Below are 25,757 nucleotides of genomic sequence, written 5' to 3' on the forward strand. Positions count from 1 at the left end.
CGCATGCTCTGAGACAACTATGCTGGAGGGAATCGATTCTTTTGAACCACTTGGTCCAGGTTGACAGGTTGTTTTAAGCAAGTTTATCATATTTTTAGAAAGGGAGGGTATTGGATAGAATAATGTCTATGTCATATACAGTATAAAACTTTAAGTTAAGGTGCAACAACCTTGTTTTAGAAATGGGGCGATGGTGCCCTCTGATGGTGTGGGGAGGTTCATTTCAGGCATGTATAGGCCTAAACAGTCTTGTGATAATTTAACATACAAAATACAATGCTCAGACTACATGCTTAATTTGTCTAATAAAATGTGCTTTTGTCACAGGATGAACCACCTCTAAAATGTTACTATAAAAGGAGCATTGAATTGTTAGCAGGATATATCTTTTTTATTATTGATGCTTAATTAACAACAACAGATACATGAGACAAATAAACAATTATACAAAAAATAACAATAATAACAACAACAACATAGCATAAAAGAGAAAAAGATAATGAAAACTATATACAAAGGGGTATTCAGACTAACAAATAACATTGTATACATACAACATAAATAAATAATAATAAAAGGTCTATGGAAAATTGAAATTCAAGGCTTTACAATAGTCCACCGTTCTCTTAGCTTTAGTGTTCCTTACACCCTTCAATGTTTCAAAATATTGACCTCAAATTTAAAATGTGTAAAGTTTGGTGTCTTTTTTGACCATCGACATTTGTGAATATGAAACTTGCCCAAAATAATAAATAGATTAAGCAAAAAGGATTTTTTTTATCTAAAGGTTTGTCATACAAAAACAAAATATTTTTAGCATCCAAAACAATGTCAATGCCAGAAATCTCCCTAAAAAATACCTTAAAATCAAACCAAAATAACTTGGTAAAAGCAGTCAAAAAAAAGATGAAAGATAGTTTCATCATCCATATTACAAAAAGCACAGGTTATATTAATGTATTTATAAAATCTTTTAACAGTCTGGCTTACTGGGTAAATACAGTGAATAATTTTAAATGAAACTTCATGTATCTTATTGGTGACACAATACTTCCTAATCATAAAAGCTTTCTCCCATTCAATGTCATGAAAGACTGAGCTCCAAATGCTTTTAGCCAAGGGTATCCTCTGTGACCGACTTATTCGTCTCAGAAAAATGTTGTCACACTTCTTGTCAGTAATACCAACGCCTTGTAGTTTTAAAGTAAAATCAAGAGTTATATTAAAATCAATAACAACAGGACGGATTAACTGAATAAATCCAGAGGGTATAGCATCAAAGAAAATTGCATACTCTTTAGTCGATATAGGAAGTTGAAACTTATTTAAGAATTCTTCATATGACAATAAATGACCGTTATTATGAAATAACTGTGTCACCAACAAAATATTATTTTTCACCCAATAGTCCATAGAAATTGTTTTGTTCTTATATGTAATATCTGTATTGTTCCAAATTAAGCATTTGTGGGGAGAGAAATTATGTTTATATACCAATAACCAAGATAATAAAGCTTGCTTATGGAAATTAGATAACTTAACAGGAAGTTTATTAATGTTAAAGTTACAATTAAGGAGAAAAGTGAAGCCGCCAATTTTATTAAAAATTAAATTTGGGATATAGTACCACATTTTATCATTAAATTTAATACAATTTTGAATCCATTTAATTTTAAAAATAATGTTAGAAACTTCAAAGTCAATAGCATTTAAGACAGATTAAACAAATTACACAATACGTTTCTGTTTAGATAATGCGGGCCATTTTTCCAAATAAAATTAAACAAAGCTGTATTAACTTTTTTAAAAACTGGTTGGGGAGCCTCCAAAACCATTGCTGTATATGCCAAATCTCGACAATCCTTCAGCCTTTGATTTAGCAGGATATATCAGGATGTTACTTACCAGTGACCATGACGTCTAACGTTGTGGTTAGCACCCTATAGCACCCATCATGTCAGCAGGGGAGAGGATATCACAACCTTTCACAGTCAGTGAAACATGACTTATGATGTTCATTTTTCAACATAAAAACCTTCTGTGTTTATTAAGTTATGCAATTAACAAACACTGTTGACAATAAACATGAGATCATGGATATAAGAATTATATTCATAGTATAAAAGGCAAATGTCATGTCAGGAGAAATATTAAAATAAATATTAAAATGAGCTAAAAGCTATCTATTATATTGTTATTTTGTACTATGCAAATTATTTAATTCGTGATCACACTGCAGCTCAGTAGGTCAGTAAATGCACTAGCTACATTTTCGAACTCCCTTAAAAACACAGAAAAATAAAGGAGTGGGTTGTTCTGGTGCTTTGCTTTAGAAGTTTAGTGTGTGGCAGATGAAATTGTAGATTTTCTTAAATATTGCAATGAAGTCTTCAATCGCTTTTTTAAAAAGCGATTTAAAATGTGCATTTAAAATGTGCACAATAAAACTTTTTATTTTTTTACGTTTTAAAGCATGAATTAAATAAACAGTTTTAAATGTGTATATTTATTTATACATTTAAAATTATTTTTTTAATTTAACGTTTTATAGTTCAATTAAACTACATTTTTTAGATTTTTTTTTTTTTTTTAGATTTTTTTTTTAGATTTAAAACACAAATTAAATAAACCATTTTAAATAAGTCTATTAATTTCTCAATTTGAAAAGTTGTTTATTTGTTAACATTTTTATGTTTTAATTATTTAATTGATCAATTGATTCTTCATTTTATTGCTAATCGGCACTCTCGGTCCTCCATAGCGAATGTGTGTACTTCAGAGTTCATATAGGTTTACTCTTATCAACTCAACTCCCATCAACTGCAGGTATAGGAAAACTAGATTGTCTCACTGAGGAGGCCTTTCTCCTTATTAGAAAGAGAAAACCTTATGTCAAAACCTTTTTATAACTAGGTCACATGACAACAAGTCACTATAGGTACCGAAAGGTCCTTTGTAACTGAATAACAGATTAGATTTCTCTCTCTGTCAGTGGTTATATGAAGTGTCTTCAGTCATTGTTTAATGTGCTGGTGGTGTTGACTAGACCCTGGTTAGGCCTGTTAGAGCATGGGATAGGACGATGATCCCCCAGCATCGAATAAACCAACTCTAACCGGACAGACTCGGGTGATATAGGAGATCGGTGATTGGTTCTTTCTGTAAAAACATAAGACTGTAAATCTACTTATAAGTGTACTTAGACACTGATTGCACATAAAAATAGCTGGGAGGATCATGTTTGCTTATAGGCATTCAGTATTATAGCTCTAATTCAGTGAGGTTCAAATAAGATAATATTTTAAACTCACCGAAGCGCTTAAGGACTACTGCGAAGATCAAGATGATGAGAATCAGCAATGCAGAAATCACCAGAACAATCTTCATATTATCACTTAAATGTGAACGTCTTGAACTAAATTACAGTAAACACAGTTGTCAGTATTTCTCTGGCCGTTACATTGGTACATTCTGTAACTGATTACCTGTTTTTTCTCTCATAGCAGTCAGTAGGAGACAGGTGGAGCACAACTGGCTTGTTCAGGGATGAGTGGTTTACCCAACAGGAATAGTTGACATAATCAGACATGGCAGAAGAAACATTTAAATACGAATGGAGGCTGCTTGATCCATCTGGGTTGGTTCTAGTGTTTTGTGTCTGAGAGATGTTCTGAAATTCTCCATGTTTGAGCCACACCTGCTGTAGATCAGAAGGGTAAAACCCCTCAGAGCTGCACAGGATTATGGAAAATTCATCTGGCTCTTTTATACACGATATGGACACATTGGGATGTGCTAGGAATTGTAGAATAATGACACAATTATTAGAAAACATTGAACATTGATCAAGATCACATCCAAGTCAGGTACAGCATAATTACATATACAATCTCACGCTTATGACATTACAACCTTGTATGACTGTCTTTCTTCTGCAGAACACAAAAGAAGATATTTTTAAGAACGTTGGTTACCAAATAACATTGTCCCCCATTGACTTCCATTGTATGGATGCAAAACCACTGAGACTTTTACCTAAAATATCTTCTTTTGTGTTTCACAGAATAACATGACTGTAAATAAATCATGACATAATTTAGGGGTGAACAATCCCTTTGGGATTCTTAAAATGACTTACCAACAACCTGAACAGTTGTTTGGTCTATTCCTAGATTCACAAAAGGAGGAGGCACTAGTCTTTCCACAGTGCAGGAGTAAGTGCCTGAATCGTTTATTTGAAGATTTGACAGCTGAATTTTAATTTTTTTAGTTTCTACAAACCAGAATAATCGAATATCTTTGCATGAATGGTTAACCTGCGATTTATTATAAATATAGTAAAAACAAAATTTTTGATTCATATTTAGAGATGCATGCATGACGTCAGTGTCAACTGATATGTTGTAGTTACAGCTGATATTGACAGACGTTCCCCGCTGAACATTAAAAACCCGGGTGACATTCAGCACTCTGTGTTGAGCTGAAAAAAAAACGATGATTTTAATAGAACATATTGAATCACATTTTTAATATGCCATTAACACCATTTTCTCACCAGATTATATTCAAATGAAAAGATACAGAAGGCTGCATTATTTTTGCGTGATCAGTTTAGAAAAGCATTTTTTACCTAAGATCAAATACGGAAGTATCAACACACAGCAGGTTAAAGCCAAACACTTTGATGTTTTCTGCACAGAGAATGAAAATAGTTTCTCACGTCTATATGAAACAGAAGATTCATTTTAATACATACAGTATGTACACACTTGATTTCACGCAGGATCTATATCAGCTAACAAGGGCCTGAAAGCACCATGATGAAAATACTCGCCTTCGTTTATCAGCGGATCTCATTTTATGAGGATTCTCAAAATTTAAACGAAGCGTGGAACAAATGGCACCATAGCAAAGCAAACATGTGAAACGCTATACAGTTTCTTTTTATAACCTTCTGCCATCTGCAATGTAAGATATAATATTTTGCTTGGAATTCACAATTCACCTCCATGGTTTGTTTTATTTGTAACGTACAGACCTGTAAGAGAGAATCGAAACTCATCTGAAGGTTCTGCTCTTTTCTTAAAAAAGAATTACTTTTAGCACGTGCTGTCTTGACAGCTCTAAAGCTTGTCCTAACTGTTAGACCTATCTCTCTTTGTTGTGTTTAAACATACTCTAAATTTACATCTATTTTTAAAATGAATACATTAAAATAAGTTACTGTACACAATCCATATTCTTACCATTTTACTGTTTTCTTTCTTGTCGGTCTTTCTGTTCTGTTTCTTAACGTGATGTCTTTGTTTGCAGATGACGTGCCCAAATATCTGTTAAATATAAACTCTTTGAACGAGCAGCTTCTCAAGACCAAGGGACAATGAGAACAACATTCTAAAGTCTAACATTTGTTAGCGGAACTGGTTACAACTGGCTCCTGAGTGACAACACTTGCCCCAAATAAGTCATCAGATCAGATGACCAAATGTGGTTTGAGGTTTAACATGACGCAAAGCTTAGCTATGGATTTCATATAAATTTAAATAATGAAACAAATAATGAAATTATTAAACTATTATTAACTATTATTAAATTATTATTATTTTTATTGAGAATGATACTCTGGTGGATGTACTGACAATAATGTAAGTCATTTTAATACAAATTACATGTCAGATGATTAATCGTGAACAAAAAACTTGCAAATGTTTTTTCAATCCTTTACCTCGTCTTTAAAATGTGGGAAAAGGAAAAGAACTGTGGGAAATTTGTGAAGTCTTAATTAGAGAAGTCCTGATAAAACTCAAGAATGAGTAACACTTAAGGCCGTTAATGTAAATCAACCTGTTCCCTAATGTGGTTTTATAGCTATAAAAATAACTCTTAGATCTCTATTTATTTATATTCAATGCCTGGGAAGAATGACTTATTCGTTCATTCACTGTTTTTAGTCAATGGTGACACTAATATGGCTGTTCCTGAATGAAACCATATGATGAATACAGCAACATGGTTTGCAGTTCAGAGTCGAGTACACTGAGATCTTGAGGAGACTTTCGACAGGTTCTCAGTGGATGACCTTTAAGACAGATAAAGGGGGAAGAACCAGTAGTACTAATGTGAAGGGCGCCTAACAATACACTGTTAGATGTTGCTGTAGATTTAGCAGCACATTACTGTAAAAATGCACAGTACAATACTGCATTTCTACATTACAGTAAAATACTGCAGTTCATAATGCATTCTGGGTAATTTTGATCTTGCTGTAACCTTGCTGTAGACTTGCTGTAATATGCATGGCAATAATACAGGGTTGCTGTAAACCGCAAAATGTGTCCCATCGTCAAGTCACACAGAGCACAACTCCTGCAGTTGAAGGAGGACGTTAGTGTTCTGGTAGTTCGGTAAGTTTATTTTATTTTATGTGTTTCATGCGAACTTATATCATTTAGTTTTAGTATTTTGCACAATAGTTTGTCACGGTATTGTTTTAAACGTGGACTGAGACAGAAAAGTTTGCCAATGAAAGTTCCCTCTCCAATCTCCATTAGAAACGAAACCTATAGAGTTAGGTGTATTTCTGCTTCTTAAACCCGCTTTTCACATCTTAATCAATGGATATAGGGTTATTTTAACCAAATGAGGGTTTTGGTAAGTTTATTTTCTGTTGAATTGTTTGAAGTGTGTTTACAAAGGTATAGGCAAGGTAAAATGACTGTGTTTGTTATTGGATAAATGCCTGTTTGTGTTTAAATATTACTAAAATAATATTATAATATTTAAATAAATATTAGTTGCATCTCCTTTTAAATGTAAAAAAAATACTGGATTTGGATATATGTATATATATTTTCACTATATTTTCACATCATTTGTTCACATTATTCAACTTAATACATTTCAACATTTGCTAATAGATTTTTAAATCAATTTGTCTCCGTTCACATTAGTTTATGCACAACGAATATGTTTTAACTAACATTAACAAATATTAAAGCAAAAAAAATTGTTCTTTGTTAGTTCATAGTAGCTAAAGCATTAACAAATGTTAAATAAAACCTTATAGTAAAGTGTTACTGAATTTTTTTTCACCATTTCCTGCACAATTTGTACTTATTTCTATGGCTTACATATTTTGTTATGTGTCTTTTTGTGTTACAGTCTCACCATTGCTTGTTTAGCTGGATTGGGTCATCTGTAATGTCCCCAGGCAAGTCATTCCAGGTTTAGGATGTCCAGCTACAACTGCAAGTCATGCAGTTTCTTGACTATGTTTCAATGAAATGATTTAATAAAAATATTTACAAACATTGCTTGGATTGCCTTTTGATTGATAATGTAATTCTGAAGTATAGTAGATTTACAATATTAATAACTATAGATTTAACTGCTTATAACATAATATTATTTGTAATTATTGCAATAAGCAATAATTATTAGTAATGTGTCAATATAGGTATTACAGTATTATAAAAATGTAGTACAAATAGAGCAAAATACAAAAATTCAGTTAAAATACAGTAAAGTACCGTTTTGTAGCTATACAGTAATATTTTGTGTACCGTAAAATCGTTTACAGTGATTTAGTCAACAAGACCAAAACTAACATCTATAACTGAAGTCTTGGCTGGAGAGAAATTCACATTTATCATTTAACTCACTGAAATACTCAACACTATAAGATCAGGAGAACAGGAGTTACCAGAGCAGAGGTGAACATAGCCATCAGAATAGCAAAACTTAGACCTATAAAAGGATTTTTAGGAGAATCACAAACATTTTTATATCATTAACATTTCTATACAGGATTAGTATCTATAAAAACATACAATACCTTTAAACTTCTCATAGCAGTCAGTAGGAGACAGGTGGAACACAACTGGCTTGTTCAGGGATGAGTGGTTTACCCAACAGGAGTAGTTTATATACTCAGGCATTGACAAAATCATAGAATAAAGGGTGATTGATCCATCTGGGTTGGTTCTGCTTGTGTAGTGCAATTGATGAGAATGGGCTCGTCTGAGAGACATTCAGGAATTGTCCATCTCTGAGCCACACCAGCTGTATATCAGAAGGGTAAAACCCCTCAGAGCTGCACAGAATCATAGGAATTCCATCAGGCTCTTTTACACATGACATGGATACGCGAGGACCTGCTTGAGGTAAAGAAACAGGATGAACACACTCACAGGTCAAGAAAACATCTCTTATCTCAACAAAATAATTGCTGTGGTGTTACTGATGCAATCATATAACATACTCATTGCATTCATTTGGCAAACATTGATTACAATTCTTTGTGTTGGACTTTGTTTTCTTTCCACCCACAGAATCTTTTCAGGTGGTAGTGTCAATCTCGTGACTGTATGTGCCAGAATCATTTATCTGAAGATTTGACAGCTCAAAGAACATTTCATTGGGAATCCAATTAAATCTGATATGATCACCACATGACCCTTTCATCCAAGAGTTCGCATGCATGAATGAACACAATACATCATTCTTTTTTTGATGTCCTACTGTAAAGATGTCAGTGTCATTTTATGTGAAACAGTTGCAGCTGATAGTCCACGATGAACACTGAGAACTGGTGTGTCTTTGAGCACAGTGTTCCATTTTCAAAGCTTAAACAAACAACACATAAAAAAATACATAAACACATAAAATACATGCACTTAAAAAGACGTTTACTGCAGTATTATGATTGGTTAACATTCTAACAGCAGTTTAGTTTGTTACCGGAAAACAAAGACAGAAGCACCCACACAGCAAAATTGCCGGTGTGAAAGGAACACCCACAGTGCCATATTTAACACCGTAAAAGTGTGTCATGAAATACGTGGAAGAACCCAATTGCAGGCAGGCGGGGTAGAAGGGGTTAACAAAGAGACTTTAATAACAAATAAAACTGCAAACAAAAACCCACAATGGGGGAAAAACAAGACAAGAATATAAACAAGACTAACTGACACTAAACTGAACTAAAACAACACTTGACATAAACTAAACTCAAACACTTACTAAGACTTGACAGGACAATCCAAACAGGAACACCAACTTGGGAGAGACAGGTAGCCAGGGTACATTAACACATAGAACGCAATGCACGAGCAACAAGACAATGAAACATGAGGACTATTTAAAGGGAAGTCAAACGAAGGATAATGACACAGGGCAGGTGAGGGTAATGAAACACAGCAGGGAAACAATACAGGAAACGAGAGGGGCGGGGCCACTGACGAGACACGAGAAAACATGAGAAGTAAAAAACATAAATATCTCATGGCTTTCTCACATAAAACAAGGGATCCTGCCGTGATTCTGCTACAAGATCAAAAAAGACATGACAAGATGGGCAGAATCACGACAAAGTGTCTAGTGTCTATGGGGTGTAAATGTTACACTTTTGATAGTGTTAACTTTTTTACACCCAATTAATGTAACTTTAACACCCAATTCATTTAACTTTAACACCAAGTGTTGTTAAATGTAAAACCACCTCAACACTATTCAATGTTATTTTTGCACTACACTGGTGTTAGCATACAAATACAGTGTTAAAAATGAACACTCCTCTTTTTACATCAACACCAGTGTAATGTAAATTCAACAATGGTGAGTGTTCAAAATACTAATTATTGGCAGTACTTTCGTTGCTTTGAATAGTATTTCTGTTAATACTCAAGTGATTGCAAAAAGGACAAATGTTAGCAAGTACTGCAAAACCTCTTTTTATTGAAGTGCACCAGACTTAACATTCACAATCAAATACATAATTTACTGCATATAAAAAAAACTACAATATCTCAATCGCCTATCACAATAATATAAACATTGTCCATCAGGTCTCTTACCATACGCTCAAAAAAGAAAATGGTAAAAATAGTAACCACTTCAATACATACTTAAATACACTGCAGTTACCACACTGAATAAAATGCTTGCTTATTCTTTACAAGAAAACCGATCATCTTACAGAAACCAGACATTTCATTTTCAACAGCAAAGCAAACATTATTTTTGCTTAAAATATTAAAATATTATTATTCAGGTATTCAGTTCCATGGTTTTCAACCCAAGATATAGTAGAAAAAGATGACACACACAAAGTTTTAGTTAAAACTACCTTCCAGACTGAGATTTCATTAACAGGTCCAAACTAAAATCTTTTAAAATAAAAACTCAAACAGTAATCTATACCCTGTTAATACAGTAAAGAATACAATGTTCAGTGAGTATTAGACAAGGCCTAAATAGGATTTAGGCCAAGAAGAATTAAGAACAGGGTCATTGCATGATCATTAGGATGACAAGTTCTTCCATTGCACTAAATGTTCTGAAATAAGGTTGAACCTCAGTTTTGCATTCTCACTTTAGTTTTCTTGACCCCTTGGACTTCAATTCCATGCACGGTTGTTTGAATAAATGTGTAGAAATTTAACAAGGCCTCACCATAAGACACAGCAAAGACAAAGAGTGCCTTAAAGAGTTTGTCCAAGGCTGCAGCAGGGGCCTGGATCGTGCAGGGGACTCTTTCTGGTCCAGGATGATGTAGAACTTCCGGATGCTACATTTCCCCAACGTAGAGAAGGAAGGTCTGGGTCAATCCAACTCTTGGATATAAATATAGCCTACTTTGCAGAAAATACATTTTGTACACGGGCAGCTAAAATTAAGTTATTTATAACCACACAGTATGAGAGGAAGTAAAGATATACGTGAAGTATACAAACATGAAAGATTAATGTTTGTCAAAAGAGAAATGTATGTCTGCAGCTGACAGATTTTATTATAATGACATTAGTTCTGTCTAAGAGCACAGAATCATTGAACATTTACACACAAAACATATACACATACAGTATAATAATATTTTGTCTGATTGTGGAAAATAACAAAACCCAATTCGGTGCTTTTACAGTACATTTGAAATCATAGTTGGATTTATTCACTTTCAGAATCTTTATGTTTTTTAGAAAGTGAAGGGATTATTGTACTCAAACTGAATGTGTTGAGGTTTAGGTGAAGTGTGACCAGTGTGACTGAGGTACAGTCTTGCAATGCTCTGCAGTGGTGTGAGAATGTCTAAAACGCACATAAAGTTGCATGGAAATTGAAGCTGCGTGCAGACCTGCATCTTCTTGTGACTGTCTACCCCGAGACCGCTTTTGAGACTGCCATCTTCATCTGATTGGGCAGCCGAACAGAAGAAGCAATAAGCTCTGGTTACTTTAACCACAAAGTGTGGGAGGTAGTAGAGATGTGTTGAGGCAGGTGCACAGAACGTTCAGGTCACATAAAGGAAAACACATCAAAGCAATGCATTTGAAATAAGCAAGGAATTCAGTAAACAGGTCACAGTTACTGCATGCTGCAGGTTGCATTTACCTAATAATGACTTTCACGCAGTGCTACTGGGTTTTAGGTTATAGGTGGGTTGAATAAGGCCATCCTGAACAAACACGGAAAAATGAACATACATTATAAATGTAAGCTAGTTTGAGGTCACTTTTTTGTTGACTATTTGTGTAGTCATACAGTTATACAGGACTTTTGTTTGGCATTTTCAGCTACATCAACTTACTTTTAAGAGAGGATAAAATTATTTTACAGATCAATTATACATCTACACATTAAATAAGTAGGTATATTATAAGGGAAGTGATGAGATACATGATTCAAACAAAATGCCTTTATGTGTTTAGAGGTGACCAGATGACACTAGGGCTGCGGCTGCATGGGACTGGATGATGATCGCCCAACGATGAATAAACTACATCAGATTGGAGGACAGACTGGAAAACAGGCTCAGGTGTGACACTAACTTCTACAGAAGACTGTGGTTGTGCTCTTCCTGGAAGAACACGAGAGATTATTCAGTCATTGAACACAAAGATCAAAAATTAATCACATATGAGAAGAAATTAACTCTGTTATTTTTATGTTTTGTTACAATTATTCAGTGTTGAAATGATATACTTTTGTTGACAATACTGTATTCATATTCTTTAAGATAATTGAGGTCAATAGGGTTTACCGATACAAACAGGAACTGATACTAAGCATGGGAGATTTGTGGCTCATTGTGTCTACAAATGTAAAATACATGACTCAATTTGAAGATATTTTACTCTCATCACACACAAAAAATAAATCTCTTTCTAATTCTGTTAAAGACTGTGGGGATTTTGCTTGTTTACTACTTGCATAGGCCTATTTTTTCTGTAAGGTAAAACTTGCAGTTGAGGATCTATTCACTTCCTAATTTAGAGCTATTTAAAACATGACTAAAATAAGGAAAATTGTACAAGACTTCAAGCAAGTTCAATTAGATACTTACTTTGACATTTACATTCGACCACAATAATCACAAAGACAAACAGCACAGCAGAGACGACAGAAGCCACAATGACAGTCAAAGTCACATCTACAAAAAAATTGGTTTACTAATGAATATACAGTATAACGCATTATTATTTAGATTTAAATATGAAATAGTTTCAAACTTACCCCTTTGATCGTAACAGACAGTGCTGGATAAATTGGCCATGAGCGGTTTGTTTAGGAATGAGTGGTTGACCCAGCAGGAGAAGATTGTTTCAAACATCTGTGATGGTAACTCCTGGTAAAACCTCTGAGTGAATGATCCATTTGGATTTGTGCTGTAATTCTCATCTTTGTGCGAGTATGAACTGTTGATGATTTCTCCATCTCTCATCCACTGCTGTTCAAGAGCAGCGGGGAAAAATCCCTCAGCACTGCACATAATCGTGGGTGATCTATTAGGCCTCTTCACGCAGGACAATACAGGAGGCACTAAAGTGGAAAAATGTAGAAAACATGCTTAATATTTTTCATGTGTCTATAAAAAAATTCAGCTACATGCAAAATAACACCATACATTTTTTTCTGACTTCAACAATTTTTTTTGTTGTGTTTTTATGCATGTTTCATTAATTTGGGAGACACTGTTAATAACTTGCATTTGACTAACCAATAACATTAACTATTGTTCTTTCTTTCCACAGAATCCTTTCAGGTGGTGGTGCTAATCTCCTGACAGTGCAACTATATGTGCCAGAATCATTTATTTGAATATTTGATAGCTCAAAAAATATTCCATGAGTCTCTGGAATCCAAATAAATCTGATATGATCATCACATGATTGACTTTTCCATAAATCCATACGCATGTATGAACACAATGTTTTGTTATTTTTTTCAAGTTTCACTATGGTTATATCACTGTAATTTGATGTTAAATAGCTGCAGCTGATATTTGCAGAATCTTCTTGATGGTAGTACAGAGTTGTAGTGGCATTTACTGCTGTGTGCATCTCATTGCCAAAAGCTGAAAAAGACAAGGCAAAAATGACTTCCCATTCCATGCACTAACTGCACATTTTAACTTCTTGTTGTGCTTCCTGTAATATGCTATTTGTGAAAATGTTTATCTAACCAATTTAGCAAGCTTTTTTTATTTATGTTACCTTGAATTATTAATAACATATGATGATGACACAAGTCATCATATTATACATTCATCATACTTTTAGTATACCTGTGTGCCATACACTATTTCATATAAACAATTAAACATTGAAAAAAATTGCATTACCAAAAGTAAAAGACAGAAGCATCCACCCACAACACGCCAGAGGAAAACACTGCAAAGATGCATTTAATTATTTTGAATAAACTTATTTATAATCTTATGTATTGACTGATGAGGTACAAGAATGTAGGCCTATTAGGAAAATGTACAGTATAATGAGAATCTGTTATAACGTTTGAGAAAAAAATGTTAACATAAACGCTTGATCAGTGACTTGAAAAGTTGTCGTACAGCGATACACAGACAGCACATATACAAAAATGCATCAAAACCCCACCATCATCATACAGTTTCCTGATCGTCTTCAAATAAGTTGATAAGAATGACACACTCACCATCCCTTAATCCAAGGAAAGCGCTTATCGTGGCTGATGTCTCACTGTGTTTTACTGAAAGTGTCTCATAGGTGTGAAACTGGGCTGTGGGGGGGATTTCCTCTTTGGGTAATGCAACAGCAAATGTTAAAATCGACGCATCATCAAGATTCATACTAACTCCTTGGTTTTTGTTTTAAAACATTTAACAAAGAGGAAATTACTTCTTACAATGACTGACAGCTGATTTCTAAATCATATGGACCAGACTAAAAAAATAAAAAGTAAAGCGCAATTATCAAACAAAATGTGGAGGCTTTTACTGTACCCCGGTTTTAAAACACAGAGAGGACTCCTTATAGGCAAATGTTAACTTTACAAGAAGTGTTTGTATTTGCAAGTCATGCCTTCTACTTTAATACTTGCTGTACTTTTGTGAGCAATGTGAAGTTCATATGAATTTAGTGAACAACTGACTTCACAGCTGCATGACCTTCAGAATGTAAGAAAAGGATGTAAAAGAGAGTTTGCATAATACGTGCCTGTCAACCGCAAACACTTTGTGGGCAAGACTGGGAAATTTATATTCACCATGTGCAAAGAAAATACATCAATTTTGTATATTTATATAAATAACATATAAATAATAGAATATAAGAATCTAACAATTCAACGATCATCCAATGATACATTTTTTAATGCAACCATAATGTTCAGTGGAGCAGAAGTGTGAGATTGGTTTTCTGCAGCATACAATACAGGAACTGTCTGGTTGACGGTCGTGAGACAATCACAACAAGGTGTTACAGTATTCATATTTTTATTCATATGTATTATTTATTTATACAACACTTCAATGCAAAAACAGTACGAATATTATAATTCACCAGACAAAAACGTGCAATAAGAGACTGTTAATACGTTGTGGGATTTTATCCCTGCACGTGAACACAAATTCAACATGTAATACTTTAGTTGTTGTATATAGTGCTTGAACACAATGAAAACAAATATATTACATTTTTTTAAACATTTTTTTTTAAAGTTTTAAAGTGCCAACTTATATTAAATATATGGATTCGAACATGAGAGCATTTTGCACACAGCACACACAACGCTCAATAGGAATGACTGGGTTTTTCACACATAGGGAAGTTGACACAAGCAACTATAAAGTCTGGAGGGAAAAGTTCAGAAAAGGAATTTCTAAAACAAACGTAGGCTCCTTGTGCAATATTCACTGAAATAAAAGTGTGACAACTAGCCCCGGTCTCACCTACAGGTACAGGCTATGATAGCAAAATGGAGAATTGCACTCTGTAGCACAGTGGTTCTCAAACATTTTTGTTGCAAGGCCCACCTTGTGTAGAGCGCATTGCTTTGCCGCCCCCAAATATTGTGGCCCCCAAATAAAGACTAAATAATCTTAAACTTAGAATTTTAATGAAACCAAAAACATATTCAGTTATATAATGCTGGAACATCAATTCTTTTAGTTGGTGGTCTTATTTTTCTGATGCTTGATTGCATAAAATCTATGACAACAAATTTCTATATTTCCTAAAATCCCACAAAATGGCCCCCCCTGGATCCATCTTGGGGCCCCCGGGCGGGTCCCAGTTTGAGAACCACTGCTTTATCACACACTGCATTGTCCTAAACAAGTTTAAGCTCAGACTGGCATTAAGACAATGCTTATGTATGGAGATCAGTTCTCATAAATACATTCTTCTTTCTGTGGTTTAACAGTAGGCTGTGTTCTCTGTGTTGACTGGCGGGTCATGGCAAAACTGAAGTTCTCATACACTTTATTGCTGAATACTATAGATTCATTTGCATTCCGTCTCCTTCTGCCTGCAAAAATCAAACAGATATACAATTAAACTCAGTGTGATGACAAATACAATGAAAATAAATATACTGTATAAACATAACAGACAACATAGTTCTACATTCTACAGATAAACATAAATTAATTTAGTTTATTTATTTACATTTTAAGTCATCAGTTTTGCAATAAGAACTAGTACAAATCCTTGTATCTATTATAGTCACCACTCACCAGGTTCATGTAGTAGCCTAAAAATAAAAAAAATGTTACCCCACTACAATGATTATCACTATGGTAAAATCAAAATAAATCTCATCAAATTGTAACGTGGCTATAAGCAGAAAGAATATTACAACTGTAAGAACTGTAGTTACTTTGATTCTATAAAATTGTAGAAAGTATTGTTTTCTGTCACCACCTAGTGGAGTTTTGAAACATGGCAACCAGAGGCCTATTCATAAAAAGAAAAAAGCCACATTAACCTCAGGTGGCTTTAAAATGATCTTGTTAGGGAGGTTACTTTGATAATAATTATTATTATGAACTGTGATGGCTTGGTATAAGCATGTCTTTAAGACGTCATGGAGACAGAAAGCAGAAACTGACATAAAGGAGGACGCTGATGGTAGAGAACATAGAGAGGGGTGGCAGGTAGCCACTGTTTCCGCTAAACACTCGCCTTCTTTTTTTAGAAATGTATTCAGATGTTGCACAATAATGCAAGTAAAGAAAAAGCAAGATTCTTTATTTGTATCATTTAGTTTTTTTAAGGAACAACACATTTCCTGTGGAAACCAGATGCACTCTGTGTGATGTAATCTGTGTTGTAGTAAGACTCACATTTGCAAAGGACAGCAGTAAAGATCAGACTGAAGATGACACCAGCAGCAGCAGCAGCACTACATATGATTATCAGCAGCTGTAGATTCTCTCTGACAGCATCTTCTGAGAACAGTGGATGCTCTTTAGTGGAGAATTAATATTGATCCGTTCACACACAACACACAGTAGTGAATATTTGACAGAGAGAAAAAAGAAACTAAAGTCAAAGATGGCAATTCTTTTCAAAATATTTTTTGTTATTCTGGTTAAAAGTCTCTTCACATCCTGAAAGCACTCAGTAATCACTGCATTCGAAATCGCCCCCTATAACTTCATTCACGATTCCCTACATGAGTTCACTAATATAGTCTACTTGAAGGAGCGAATAACTTTCGGTTTTTAGTCAAGACACATAGTTAAAATGAGATAAACAGGCAATTTGTTAAATACAGTATATGTAATCAAAAAGGCACATTTATTTTGGATTTGTGTGTAATATTAAACTGCACCTGTCATAATGACCTACAGGATGACCTTGCATTATTAATTTCGAGCAGTCATTTTTAGAGGATAACTGACCTTGTTGTGACTGGCCAATCAGAATCAAGAATTTCAGAGCGCTAAGTTACTTTTAACATCCACAAATCTGTCGCACGGCAGGGTTTGCCAACACAATCTCACAGCAAAAAAGTAACTATTTTATGATGTGGCTAATTTTGGTTCATTCGTATGAATTCGTCTGATGTCATTCACATTTTAGTACGACTTGCTTTCGTGACAGTTAGGGGCGGATTAGGGTTGGGACTTCAGAATTGTTTTTTTTCTAGTAAATAAGCCTTTGCTCGATTCGATTCAACAGCGTATGAATTCATACGAATAAGCCGCCTAGTATCAGGTTGGGTTTGCTTTAGTAAAGAAAGGTTTGGCGGATGTGTTCAATTTTTATTTGTAAAATCATTTAAGGACTGTTGACAAAGAACCACTTTTGGTATGTTTGGTATGTTTTTAAAGAGTATACCATAGTTAGACAGAATAAAGTTTGACTTTGTCACGACAGATTGTTAAAATGTTTTGAAACAAGCAACCACCAGTCATGTGGTTTTAACACTTGTTCCACAAACAGAGGTGGCGGCTTGATGACAGAGGTCAGACTGAAAACCATTTCAATCTCTCTTTAAAAATTCTGTCATCAATTACTCAACCTCTTGTCATTTCAACACTGTGCGACTTTCTTCTGCAAAACACAAAATAAGTTTTTTTGAAGAAAATTTGCGCTGGCACCTATTCAATTTTATTGCATGGACACAAAACCAATGCAAGTGAACGTGTGCCGGTTCTTCAAAATATCTTCTTTAGTGTTTTGCGGAAGAAAGACAGTCGTACAGGTTTGAAATGACAAGAGGGTGAGTAAATGATGACAGAAGTTTCATTTTTGGGTGAACTGTCACTTTAAAGTGAAGGCTAGTTTAAAGGACTCACCTGTGCTCAGGTTGAAATGTTCGATCCTTCTGTACAGTGTATTGTTGTAGAAGTAGCTGGCCTGACAGGTAATCGTGTCTGCATTATCCCAGTCTGGTTCACACAGATAGAGCTCGCTGCTGGTGTATGAAGAAGAGGACATGTTGGGTAACCTTTGACCCTCTGTGCTCCAGGTGAAGTTCACCTGCTCAGGGTTCAGAGCTTCTAAAGTGCAGAGCAGATGAATACAGCTGTCATTACGGCTGTTTAGACGCTGCAGTGAGAGATCTGAGAATAGAGAGAGATGAATATTAGAAAGCAGAACCAACATCAGTTGAATATTAATAGTGGACCTTGTAAAAGCTTCACAAACCTTTTGAAAGCTTTGAAGATACGACATTAACCACATTTCCACATTAACGTTCAAAGGAAAACCCGTTTTTGTTAACCAGTGTTTTTGTCCTGTTATTGCCTGATATTGTAAAACAGCGATTATGCTATTTAAATATCTCTTTATTTCGACTTATTTTAAAAACATGACAAAAACACATAAGAAAGCGATTTTTGTGAGTAGTGATTAAGTAGTGATTTACTGATAAAGTTTGACTTATGACTAGAGTTATATTTTACCAAAAAATAAAATACATTTTTAATACATTTACCTTCAACTCGGAGCATTACATTTCTGATGCCATCAAGTGTTGGTGGTGGAATTATTCTTGACCATTTACAAGTGTAATTACCAAAGTCACTGGGCTGAACATTTTCTATATTCAGTTGCAAAGACTCTTTGGTTAATGTAAAGCGGGGAATGCAACATCCCGATGAAGTTTTATGAACATAATCAATTTGACATTTACAAATTGTTGTGCTGTTTGTACTGCTTTTTATCCATTCTACAGAACGTTTGCTACTGTTTTCAGGGTGTAAGATGCAGGGCAGATGACCGGTTTCTCCTTTAAATAAAACAATCTGTGCACCTGTAAATTGAGATTAAATGTCAGTGAAGCCAACAACATAATATTGTACGAACAGAGTGTAAAATGTAATACATTAATTATGACATATTTGTGGTCGAATGTAACAGTCTATTACTTGTCAGTCCATGTAATAAAAATGTGTATTTTCACCCAAAAATGAAAATTCTGTCATCCTTTACTCACCATCTTGTCATTTCAAACCTGTACGACTTTCTTTCATCCGCAGAACACAGAAGAAGATATTTTATAGAATGTTGGTAACTGAACAGTGCCGGCACCCATTCACTTCTATTGTGTGAACACAACACCAGCGCAAATGAAGGGGTGCCAACATTCTTCAAAATATCTTCATTTGCGTTCTGCGGAAGAAAAAAGTCATACAGGTTTGACATGACAAGATGGTGAGTAAATGATGACAGTAGATTCATTTTTGGGTGAACTATCATTTTAAAATTTCAGTGGCAGCCTAATGACTTGGAATATCTTCGATCTAAATAAAAGACAAAGGAATTTATAATATCTCTTACCTGTAACTGGGAAATAAATTAAAGCCAAAGCTAAAAGATAATTTTTAAGCGGTTTTAAAAACATGTCGACTGAATGTCCTCTTTGAGCCGAGCTCAACGAGTGAGACACATCGCAACACACACACCGCACACACTGAGTGACAACTTCCTGTCCATACACCCGCCCACAACCTCAATCACAATAAAAGACAAAAACAATCCTGCCACTGAGCAAACCAGTAAACTTTGATACATAAGTGGTTTATTTTTCCGTTATTTGTTACCACGTACAACCTTATACCTGTGGTACTTGGTGAGTTTCTCACATACAGAACTTCTCATATTTAATCTTGTTGGTGTAATGACTTTTGCCCTGGGCAAAAAAATTACTCATTTAAAGAATAAGGACAATCGGTTTAAAAATGCATTTTAAAAACATGCCAAAGAAATGAAACAGGGAGTTTTTTGTATGTTTTTGACGTATCATTTTTGAAGTTCTGCTTTCCAAATAAAGGCATACACAAGAAGCCATAACATACTGGAATGGGAGACCACAATATTTCACAATCCACCTTAAATGCTTGACATACTAAACTAGCACTCATAGTCTGTGTGGGGCAGGACATTCATTTATTAAACCACACACAAGTCATATGACTTATTTAATAGCATTCATGCAATAAAAACTGGTTTCATACAATCGGACAGCACAAAGCTTTGTAAAAACATTTGGATTTGAGATAGTAGCTTTAAACAATACTTTCATTTACATCTTTCTAATAATCGTTTTTGTATTACACATTACATTACGAACATAACTATTTTAATCGAATTACTTGTTAGATGCTTATTTTCAGGTTTAAGTTAGATTCTGATTTATTAAAATGTACAACGAAGACCTCTGAACAGCATTACAGAATATAGATGTTATAATACATCTTGGCAATACAAGAAAAGTAGCAAAAATGATGTATTCTGTAATAAAAATTAAAGTACAACATTCGAACCAAAAAGTATGAGAGAGTATTTTACTCCCGTGTTACACTGCTCTCTGATGTTGATGGTTAAGTTGAGCCTAACCAGGACTTATCTGTATGAAACAAAAGAATTTAGAGTCAACAGTGATTTACAAACATGAATAATCTCAAATTTAGTCTTTGGACCTTTTAATTGTTCGCAAACTAATGAAAGAGCAGGGGACTTAGCCACCATGCAAACAGTAGATTGTTGCTTGACCCAACGTTGGGTTAAAATTGACCCAGTTTTTTTTAGAGAGTTCGGGGAATTTTCGATCAACATGTTGATTTAATTTCCTCATTTATAATAATATAAAAGCCACTTAAAGGGACAGTTCCCTCAAAAATAAAAATTGACTACCGCAGTAGGAAAAATGCCTTTAAATATTTTTTGTTCCGTTGAACACAAAAGAAGATATTTTGAAGAATGTAGCAATGCAAACAGTTCAGGTGCACTTTTGACTACCATTGTCATTTTTCCTACTATGGTTGTCAATGGGGTCCAAGAACTATTTGGTTACAAGCATTCGTCCAAATGTTATTCTCTGTGTTCATCAGAACAAAGACATTCATGCAGATTTGGAACAACTAGAGAGTGGGTAATTCATGACAGAATATTCATTTTTGGGTAAGGTATCCCTTTAAAGACCGCTTACATTCAGCAGCTAAAATAATGTTGTGATCATGGGACGGGAGCTAAATTCATGACTGGGAAGGTCTTACTTACACCTACGTATGAGGAATATGGTCCAGATGAAGCCAATGATGAGTATGAAGACGCTATAAACGATCACACGACCAACAGAAAATTTTGGCGTGAAAACAACTGGAACAGAAAGATTTCAGGTTGGCCTCGTGGATTTTAACAATCAATAATGTAAATAAAAATCAGTCCAGCTATTTAGCATCATTTTAATGGACTGATGGTTGCAATCATTTTTGATTGAACCAATTTTTTCTAAATCACCTACACTCATAAGTGAAAGCTTCAACTGTTCTGTTTATGCCGTACAATGCATTGTTGTAGAAGTAGCTGGCCTGACAGGTAATTGGGTCTCCATCATCCACGGCTGGTTCACACAGATAGAACTCGCTGCTCATGACTGAAGAAGAGGACAGGTGTGGTAACCTTTGACCCACTGTGCTCCAGATGAAGTTCACCTGCTCAGGGTTCAGAGCTTCTAAAGTGCAGAGCAGATGAATACAGCTGTCATTACGGCTGTATTGATGCTCCACAGAGAGATCTGCCAGTCAAGAGAGATGAATATCAATTATTAAACTTTTAGGGGCGGTTTCCCGGACACGGCTTAGACCTAGTCCCAGACTAACTGAAATGTTAAAGGTGTTTTGGTCAAAAACAGCTTGCACTGACACCTTTAAATATATCAGTGCGATTGTTTTGTGTCCAAGATGCACAACAGCAATGTTTTTTTGTGAAGAATTTTTTTAAACACAACTCAAATATCCTAATTTAACTAAGGCCTAGTCCTGGTTTAGGATAATTCCTGTCTGCGAAACCTCCCCTTAATGTTTTGTAACTTAAACTTTAAAAATGGTCACAAAAGTGTATATTAATGACCGTAATAGAGGTGATTTATGATATAGATTTTTGTACATTACGGCATTTATGCAAGACAACCATCACATCTGTCACTTGATGGTAGTGGACATATTTTTACTAATGTAATTACCATATAAATTAATAATTCATAAAAAAGTAAATTACCTTCAACTAGGAGCATCACATTTGTGATGACGTCGAGGGTTGGTGGTGGAATTATTCTTGACCATTTACAAGTGTAACTACCAAAGTCACTGAACTGAACATTTTCAATATTCAGGTTAAAAGCCGCAACTCTAAAACGGGAAATGCAATATCCAGATGAAGCTTTATTTTCATATACCGTATGTTTACAAATAACGTTTGCTGTTTTACTATTTTTTGTCCACTCTACAGAACTTAGGTAACTGTTATAAGGGTGTGGGAGACAGGGCAGATGGACAGTTTCTCCTTTGACTGCTCTGATAACAAACTCTGCACCTGTGAAGTAAAATAAAAAGAACAGAAATTTATTGTAATTCAAGTTTGACAGAATGGTGTCCGCTGACATTCTTTTAAACCACGTGTGACACAAATTCAGTGTTTTCGTTTGGGACATATGCTAGATTATCCAACATCAAAGTATCATGTCAAATTTATACAACAATATGGATATAGGATATTAAATCTCCTAAAAATAACTAAACCACGACTTCCGTTACACAGCACCCTCATATTTAATAAATTACAGTATAATGTGTGCAGCAAGCCAAACATCTCTTAAATTTTCTTTTAAATTAAAGTAGATGAACATACTGGTATTATAGTGTAAAGGAATTAACACTTACCTTTACATATACACAGTGTGATGCTGAAGACTACAAGGAACAGATAGTGGGCAGCCTTTAAAGATGACATTTATATATTTTAAGTTTTGCAGTTATCTCGATTCACACCTTTAGCTTCTCTGTGGTATGTCTAGAAAACAGTATCGAAGTCAGCGTCTGCATTTACGATGCATGCTTCTAATTTCCTGCATCTGTGTCAGGACCGACCACACAACCTTTAAGGGTCTGTTACCCTTTCACGTGTATGTTCAAAATGCCTCAACTGCTCCCCTGAAGTGAGTTTTTAACTGCCGTAGTTTCCATGGCGACGCATCAAGCTTGTCACTTGTCACTTGAATGTGGTGCTTTCCTGCTGATTGGCCAGGACAAGTACTGTATACGTTTCTTTTTCATTAAAAACAATTTTGTTTAACAAAATATTATTTATAGAAAATATTATCGTATAATAAGTATTATTTGTTAATAAAATATAAACATTAGTTAAACAGTTTATGCCCTATATAGACCGCTTCTCAAGATGTAAACAGTGGTCCAGAAGCTAGGGTTGGGTACCGGACTCATTCGATTCACATTAAATAAATCGGTGCCAAATTTCGGTACTTGAGAACACATCGTGAGAACGCTCTCACCTGCGCGTGAGCAGGTGAGAGAGAGAGAGAGAGAGAGAGAGAGAGAGAGAGAGAGAGAGAGAGAGAGAGAGAGAACATTTTACTTCACGCAAAGCGAAACTAAAACCGCTAATAAAGCAGGCTGTCCTTATCAACGTACAAAATGAAAATAAACACTCTACATATGGTTATCATATTTATATTATTTATTTCACTTGTTCTTGTTTAGAAAATTAAGCATACACTCACGTTAAGGAAATGCGCGCTCAGACGCAGCCGGCACGCACACACATAACACTGCGCTGAACATTTAAGTTTGTTAAGGCGCTTTGTTTTCGGTCCACCAATGAATAAAATCATCTCATGAAGTCCTGAAACAAAGTTATTAGTGACAGATAAGAGCAGTGGGTGGAAAGAGGTGAGTGAGGCCGTCAAGGTGCAGTTTAAAGCTGTGAACAGCGCCGCAGGAGACTGATGCACATTTACATGATATATTATTGTATGATCAACATTATATATTTATATGTAATTCTTTCAGTATCTCTGTTAAAAATGTATATTACAAATCAATCTGTTATTTTCAGTAATGATGCTGTTAAAAATATTTTTGTAGACTTTTCAAGTTTTGTTTTTCTATATTATCTAATGGTCTGTTAATGGTGGAGGCCTCATTGTTTAGGTAAATTATCACACTGCATGAATAAATGATTCTGTGTGTGAGAAGGAAATAGAATAAGCTGGTTGTAATAATAATGCTGTAGTTATTTCTATAGTCTTTGTGTAAAATTTCAACAAAATTTTTGAATTGAGAGGTTTGGACTTTTTTTCACTGAAATAAATAAAGTACCGAAAAAGGTACCGTTCGGCTAAAAAGTGAACGGTACCCAACCCTACCAGAAGCACTTCCAGTTTCATTTTTAATTGTATTATTTTTAATCGTACATATACATTGCTGTATTTTACATATATATAGTCTGTATTTTTTATATATATTTTTATTCTGTGCAGTGTTATTTGTATGCACCATGGGTCTGAGAGTAACGTAATCCTCCATATGTACAGTATGTACTGTACATGTGGCAGAATTGACAATAAAGCAGACATGACCTTTTATTTGACTTTGACATATAGTTAAATCTTTAGAAAAATTGCTTAACATTTTGATGCGGTTATAAATGTTCTGTTTGTTGTAGTTTGTTTACATGTTTGTGTAAGCAATAGGTATTAGGTTGAAGGCTGTGCTTCATCGTAAAGGGCGTTGTTATGCACGACGCTGTGATTTATTCGTGATAAAGCACTAGCCGTGAGTACCTTATTGCTTTTATAAAGCAGTTACCACACTACACAAATATTAGAGCAGAAAAATATGCATCAATGTCACTTTTATAAAGTAAAATCACTTAAAGCCACTCTTTTGCTGGAAAAAACAGTCAACTTTTAACAGCAACAGTTTTGTTTACATTGCTAGGCTGGTTGCTAAGGGAGCGTAGTGATACACAGAATCGTGAGGTGAAGGGATCAGCTGTGCTCAGTGTCGCCAACTTGGCGACTTTGTCGCTAGATTTCGCGACTTTTCAGACCCTTTTAGCGACTTATTTTACAAAAAGCGACAAATCTAGAGACTTTCAGAATAAACCTTCACGATTTTACGATACATTCTGCTTCACTTCTACTGCCCCGAGAGAGCGAGTTTTTGCTTTCCCAGCACAGCACGGCCTCTCTCTGTCTCAACTCTGTTCAGTGAGCGGCAGGGAGAAGCAGCACATTCAGTTCAGACCGCGCTGACGCGAAATGACATCCGCATGTACAAACAGTGTTTCCAAGAATGAATCACTTATAGTCCTTGTGTGAGCATTTATGATTTAAAACGCGATGACTGTGTGGACGCATAAACAAACACAGACGGATTTTAGCTGTTCAACGAAAGTGACTGCTGGTGGGTAGTTTCAATTGGTCGAGTTCAATCACTATTACATACGTTTTTGTTGTATACGTCAACAAACAGAAACCTATTTATTGTGCATTTGGGTGTATTAATATAATACTGTATACGACAGCTCAGAGAGTAGAGACATAAAGCAGACCTGAAGCGATTACACTTGTTACGTACTACGTGATGATGCACTGATATGCAAATTAGTGCGTGACCTCATCTGGAGACATATAGCAACTTTTCAGGCAGGCTTTAGCTACTTTCCATTGAAAATAGTTGGCAACAC

The 25,757-nt window shown here is 34.9% G+C and overlaps 3 protein-coding genes across 12 annotated transcripts; all 3 read right to left on the reverse strand.

The window, feature by feature from the left end:
- Positions 1-381: 381 nt before the first annotated feature.
- Positions 382-7,252, reverse strand: LOC130546193 (T-lymphocyte activation antigen CD80-like). 4 transcript variants are annotated; one of them, XM_057321321.1, is made up of 7 exons: positions 7,168-7,252; positions 5,247-5,330; positions 4,631-4,691; positions 4,139-4,480; positions 3,486-3,795; positions 3,312-3,415; positions 382-3,159 (listed from the first exon to the last, which is right to left on the reverse strand). In XM_057321321.1, exons 1-7 carry the CDS (start codon positions 7,168-7,170, stop codon positions 3,011-3,013), a joined length of 1,053 nt encoding a protein of 350 aa, XP_057177304.1. In that variant the 5' UTR covers positions 7,171-7,252; the 3' UTR covers positions 382-3,010. The 4 variants fall into 4 exon arrangements, 2 of the variants coding, with proteins under 2 accessions (XP_057177304.1, XP_057177305.1); XR_008961752.1 differs by lacking the exon at positions 7,168-7,252 and having other exon boundaries at positions 3,312-3,795; positions 4,139-4,273; positions 4,412-4,480; positions 5,247-5,498; XR_008961751.1 differs by lacking the exon at positions 7,168-7,252 and having other exon boundaries at positions 3,312-3,700; positions 5,247-5,498.
- A 2,470-nt stretch (positions 7,253-9,722) lies between these two features.
- Positions 9,723-13,989, reverse strand: LOC130546202 (patr class I histocompatibility antigen, B-1 alpha chain). Its single transcript, XM_057321334.1, has 4 exons — positions 13,951-13,989; positions 12,511-12,816; positions 12,341-12,427; positions 9,723-11,854 (listed from the first exon to the last, which is right to left on the reverse strand). Exons 2-4 carry the CDS (start codon positions 12,764-12,766, stop codon positions 11,694-11,696), a joined length of 504 nt encoding a protein of 167 aa, XP_057177317.1. The 5' UTR covers positions 12,767-12,816; positions 13,951-13,989; the 3' UTR covers positions 9,723-11,693.
- A 751-nt stretch (positions 13,990-14,740) lies between these two features.
- Positions 14,741-23,165, reverse strand: LOC130546626 (uncharacterized). 7 transcript variants are annotated; one of them, XR_008961789.1, is made up of 10 exons: positions 22,931-23,165; positions 22,269-22,583; positions 21,514-21,786; positions 21,270-21,368; positions 19,548-20,616; positions 18,703-19,020; positions 18,414-18,512; positions 18,062-18,328; positions 16,601-16,705; positions 14,741-15,783 (listed from the first exon to the last, which is right to left on the reverse strand). XR_008961789.1 is itself a non-coding variant. In XM_057322000.1 (9 exons), exons 5-9 carry the CDS (start codon positions 19,609-19,611, stop codon positions 15,638-15,640), a joined length of 918 nt encoding a protein of 305 aa, XP_057177983.1. In that variant the 5' UTR covers positions 19,612-20,616; positions 21,270-21,368; positions 21,555-21,786; positions 22,269-22,583; positions 22,931-23,165; the 3' UTR covers positions 14,741-15,637. The 7 variants fall into 7 exon arrangements, 6 of the variants coding, with proteins under 6 accessions (XP_057177983.1, XP_057177985.1, XP_057177984.1 ...); XM_057322000.1 differs by lacking the exon at positions 18,414-18,512 and having other exon boundaries at positions 16,601-16,723; positions 21,555-21,786; XM_057322002.1 differs by lacking the exon at positions 18,414-18,512 and having other exon boundaries at positions 16,601-16,702.
- Between the last annotated feature and the right edge of the window lie 2,592 nt (positions 23,166-25,757).

The sequence above is a fragment of the Triplophysa rosa genome, linkage group LG22, assembly GCF_024868665.1.
Source record: "Triplophysa rosa linkage group LG22, Trosa_1v2, whole genome shotgun sequence".
Classification (NCBI taxonomy): Eukaryota; Metazoa; Chordata; class Actinopteri; order Cypriniformes; family Nemacheilidae; genus Triplophysa; species Triplophysa rosa.

Coding starts and splice junctions, on each gene's coding strand:
- LOC130546193 (XM_057321321.1), bottom strand. Junction 3,796..4,138: donor AACAACTGTTCAGGTTGTTG/GTAAGTCATTTT, acceptor TACAATTCCTAG/CACATCCCAATGTGTCCATA. Junction 3,416..3,485: donor TGCTATGAGAGAAAAAACAG/GTAATCAGTTAC, acceptor ACTGTAATTTAG/TTCAAGACGTTCACATTTAA.
- LOC130546202 (XM_057321334.1), bottom strand. CDS start 12,766: ATGTGCAGTGCTGAGGGATTTTTCCCCGCTGCTCTTGAACAGCAGTGG. Junction 12,428..12,510: donor TGTCTGTTACGATCAAAGGG/GTAAGTTTGAAA, acceptor ATTTTTTTGTAG/ATGTGACTTTGACTGTCATT. Junction 11,855..12,340: donor GGTCGAATGTAAATGTCAAA/GTAAGTATCTAA, acceptor GTGTTCTTCCAG/GAAGAGCACAACCACAGTCT.
- LOC130546626 (XM_057322000.1), bottom strand. CDS start 19,611: ATGTTTTTAAAACCGCTTAAAAATTATCTTTTAGCTTTGGCTTTAATT. Junction 18,329..18,702: donor TGTAATGCTCCGAGTTGAAG/GTAAATGTATTA, acceptor CTCTATTCTCAG/ATCTCTCACTGCAGCGTCTA. Junction 15,784..16,600: donor TACTGCTGTCCTTTGCAAAT/GTGAGTCTTACT, acceptor TGATTTTTGCAG/GCAGAAGGAGACGGAATGCA.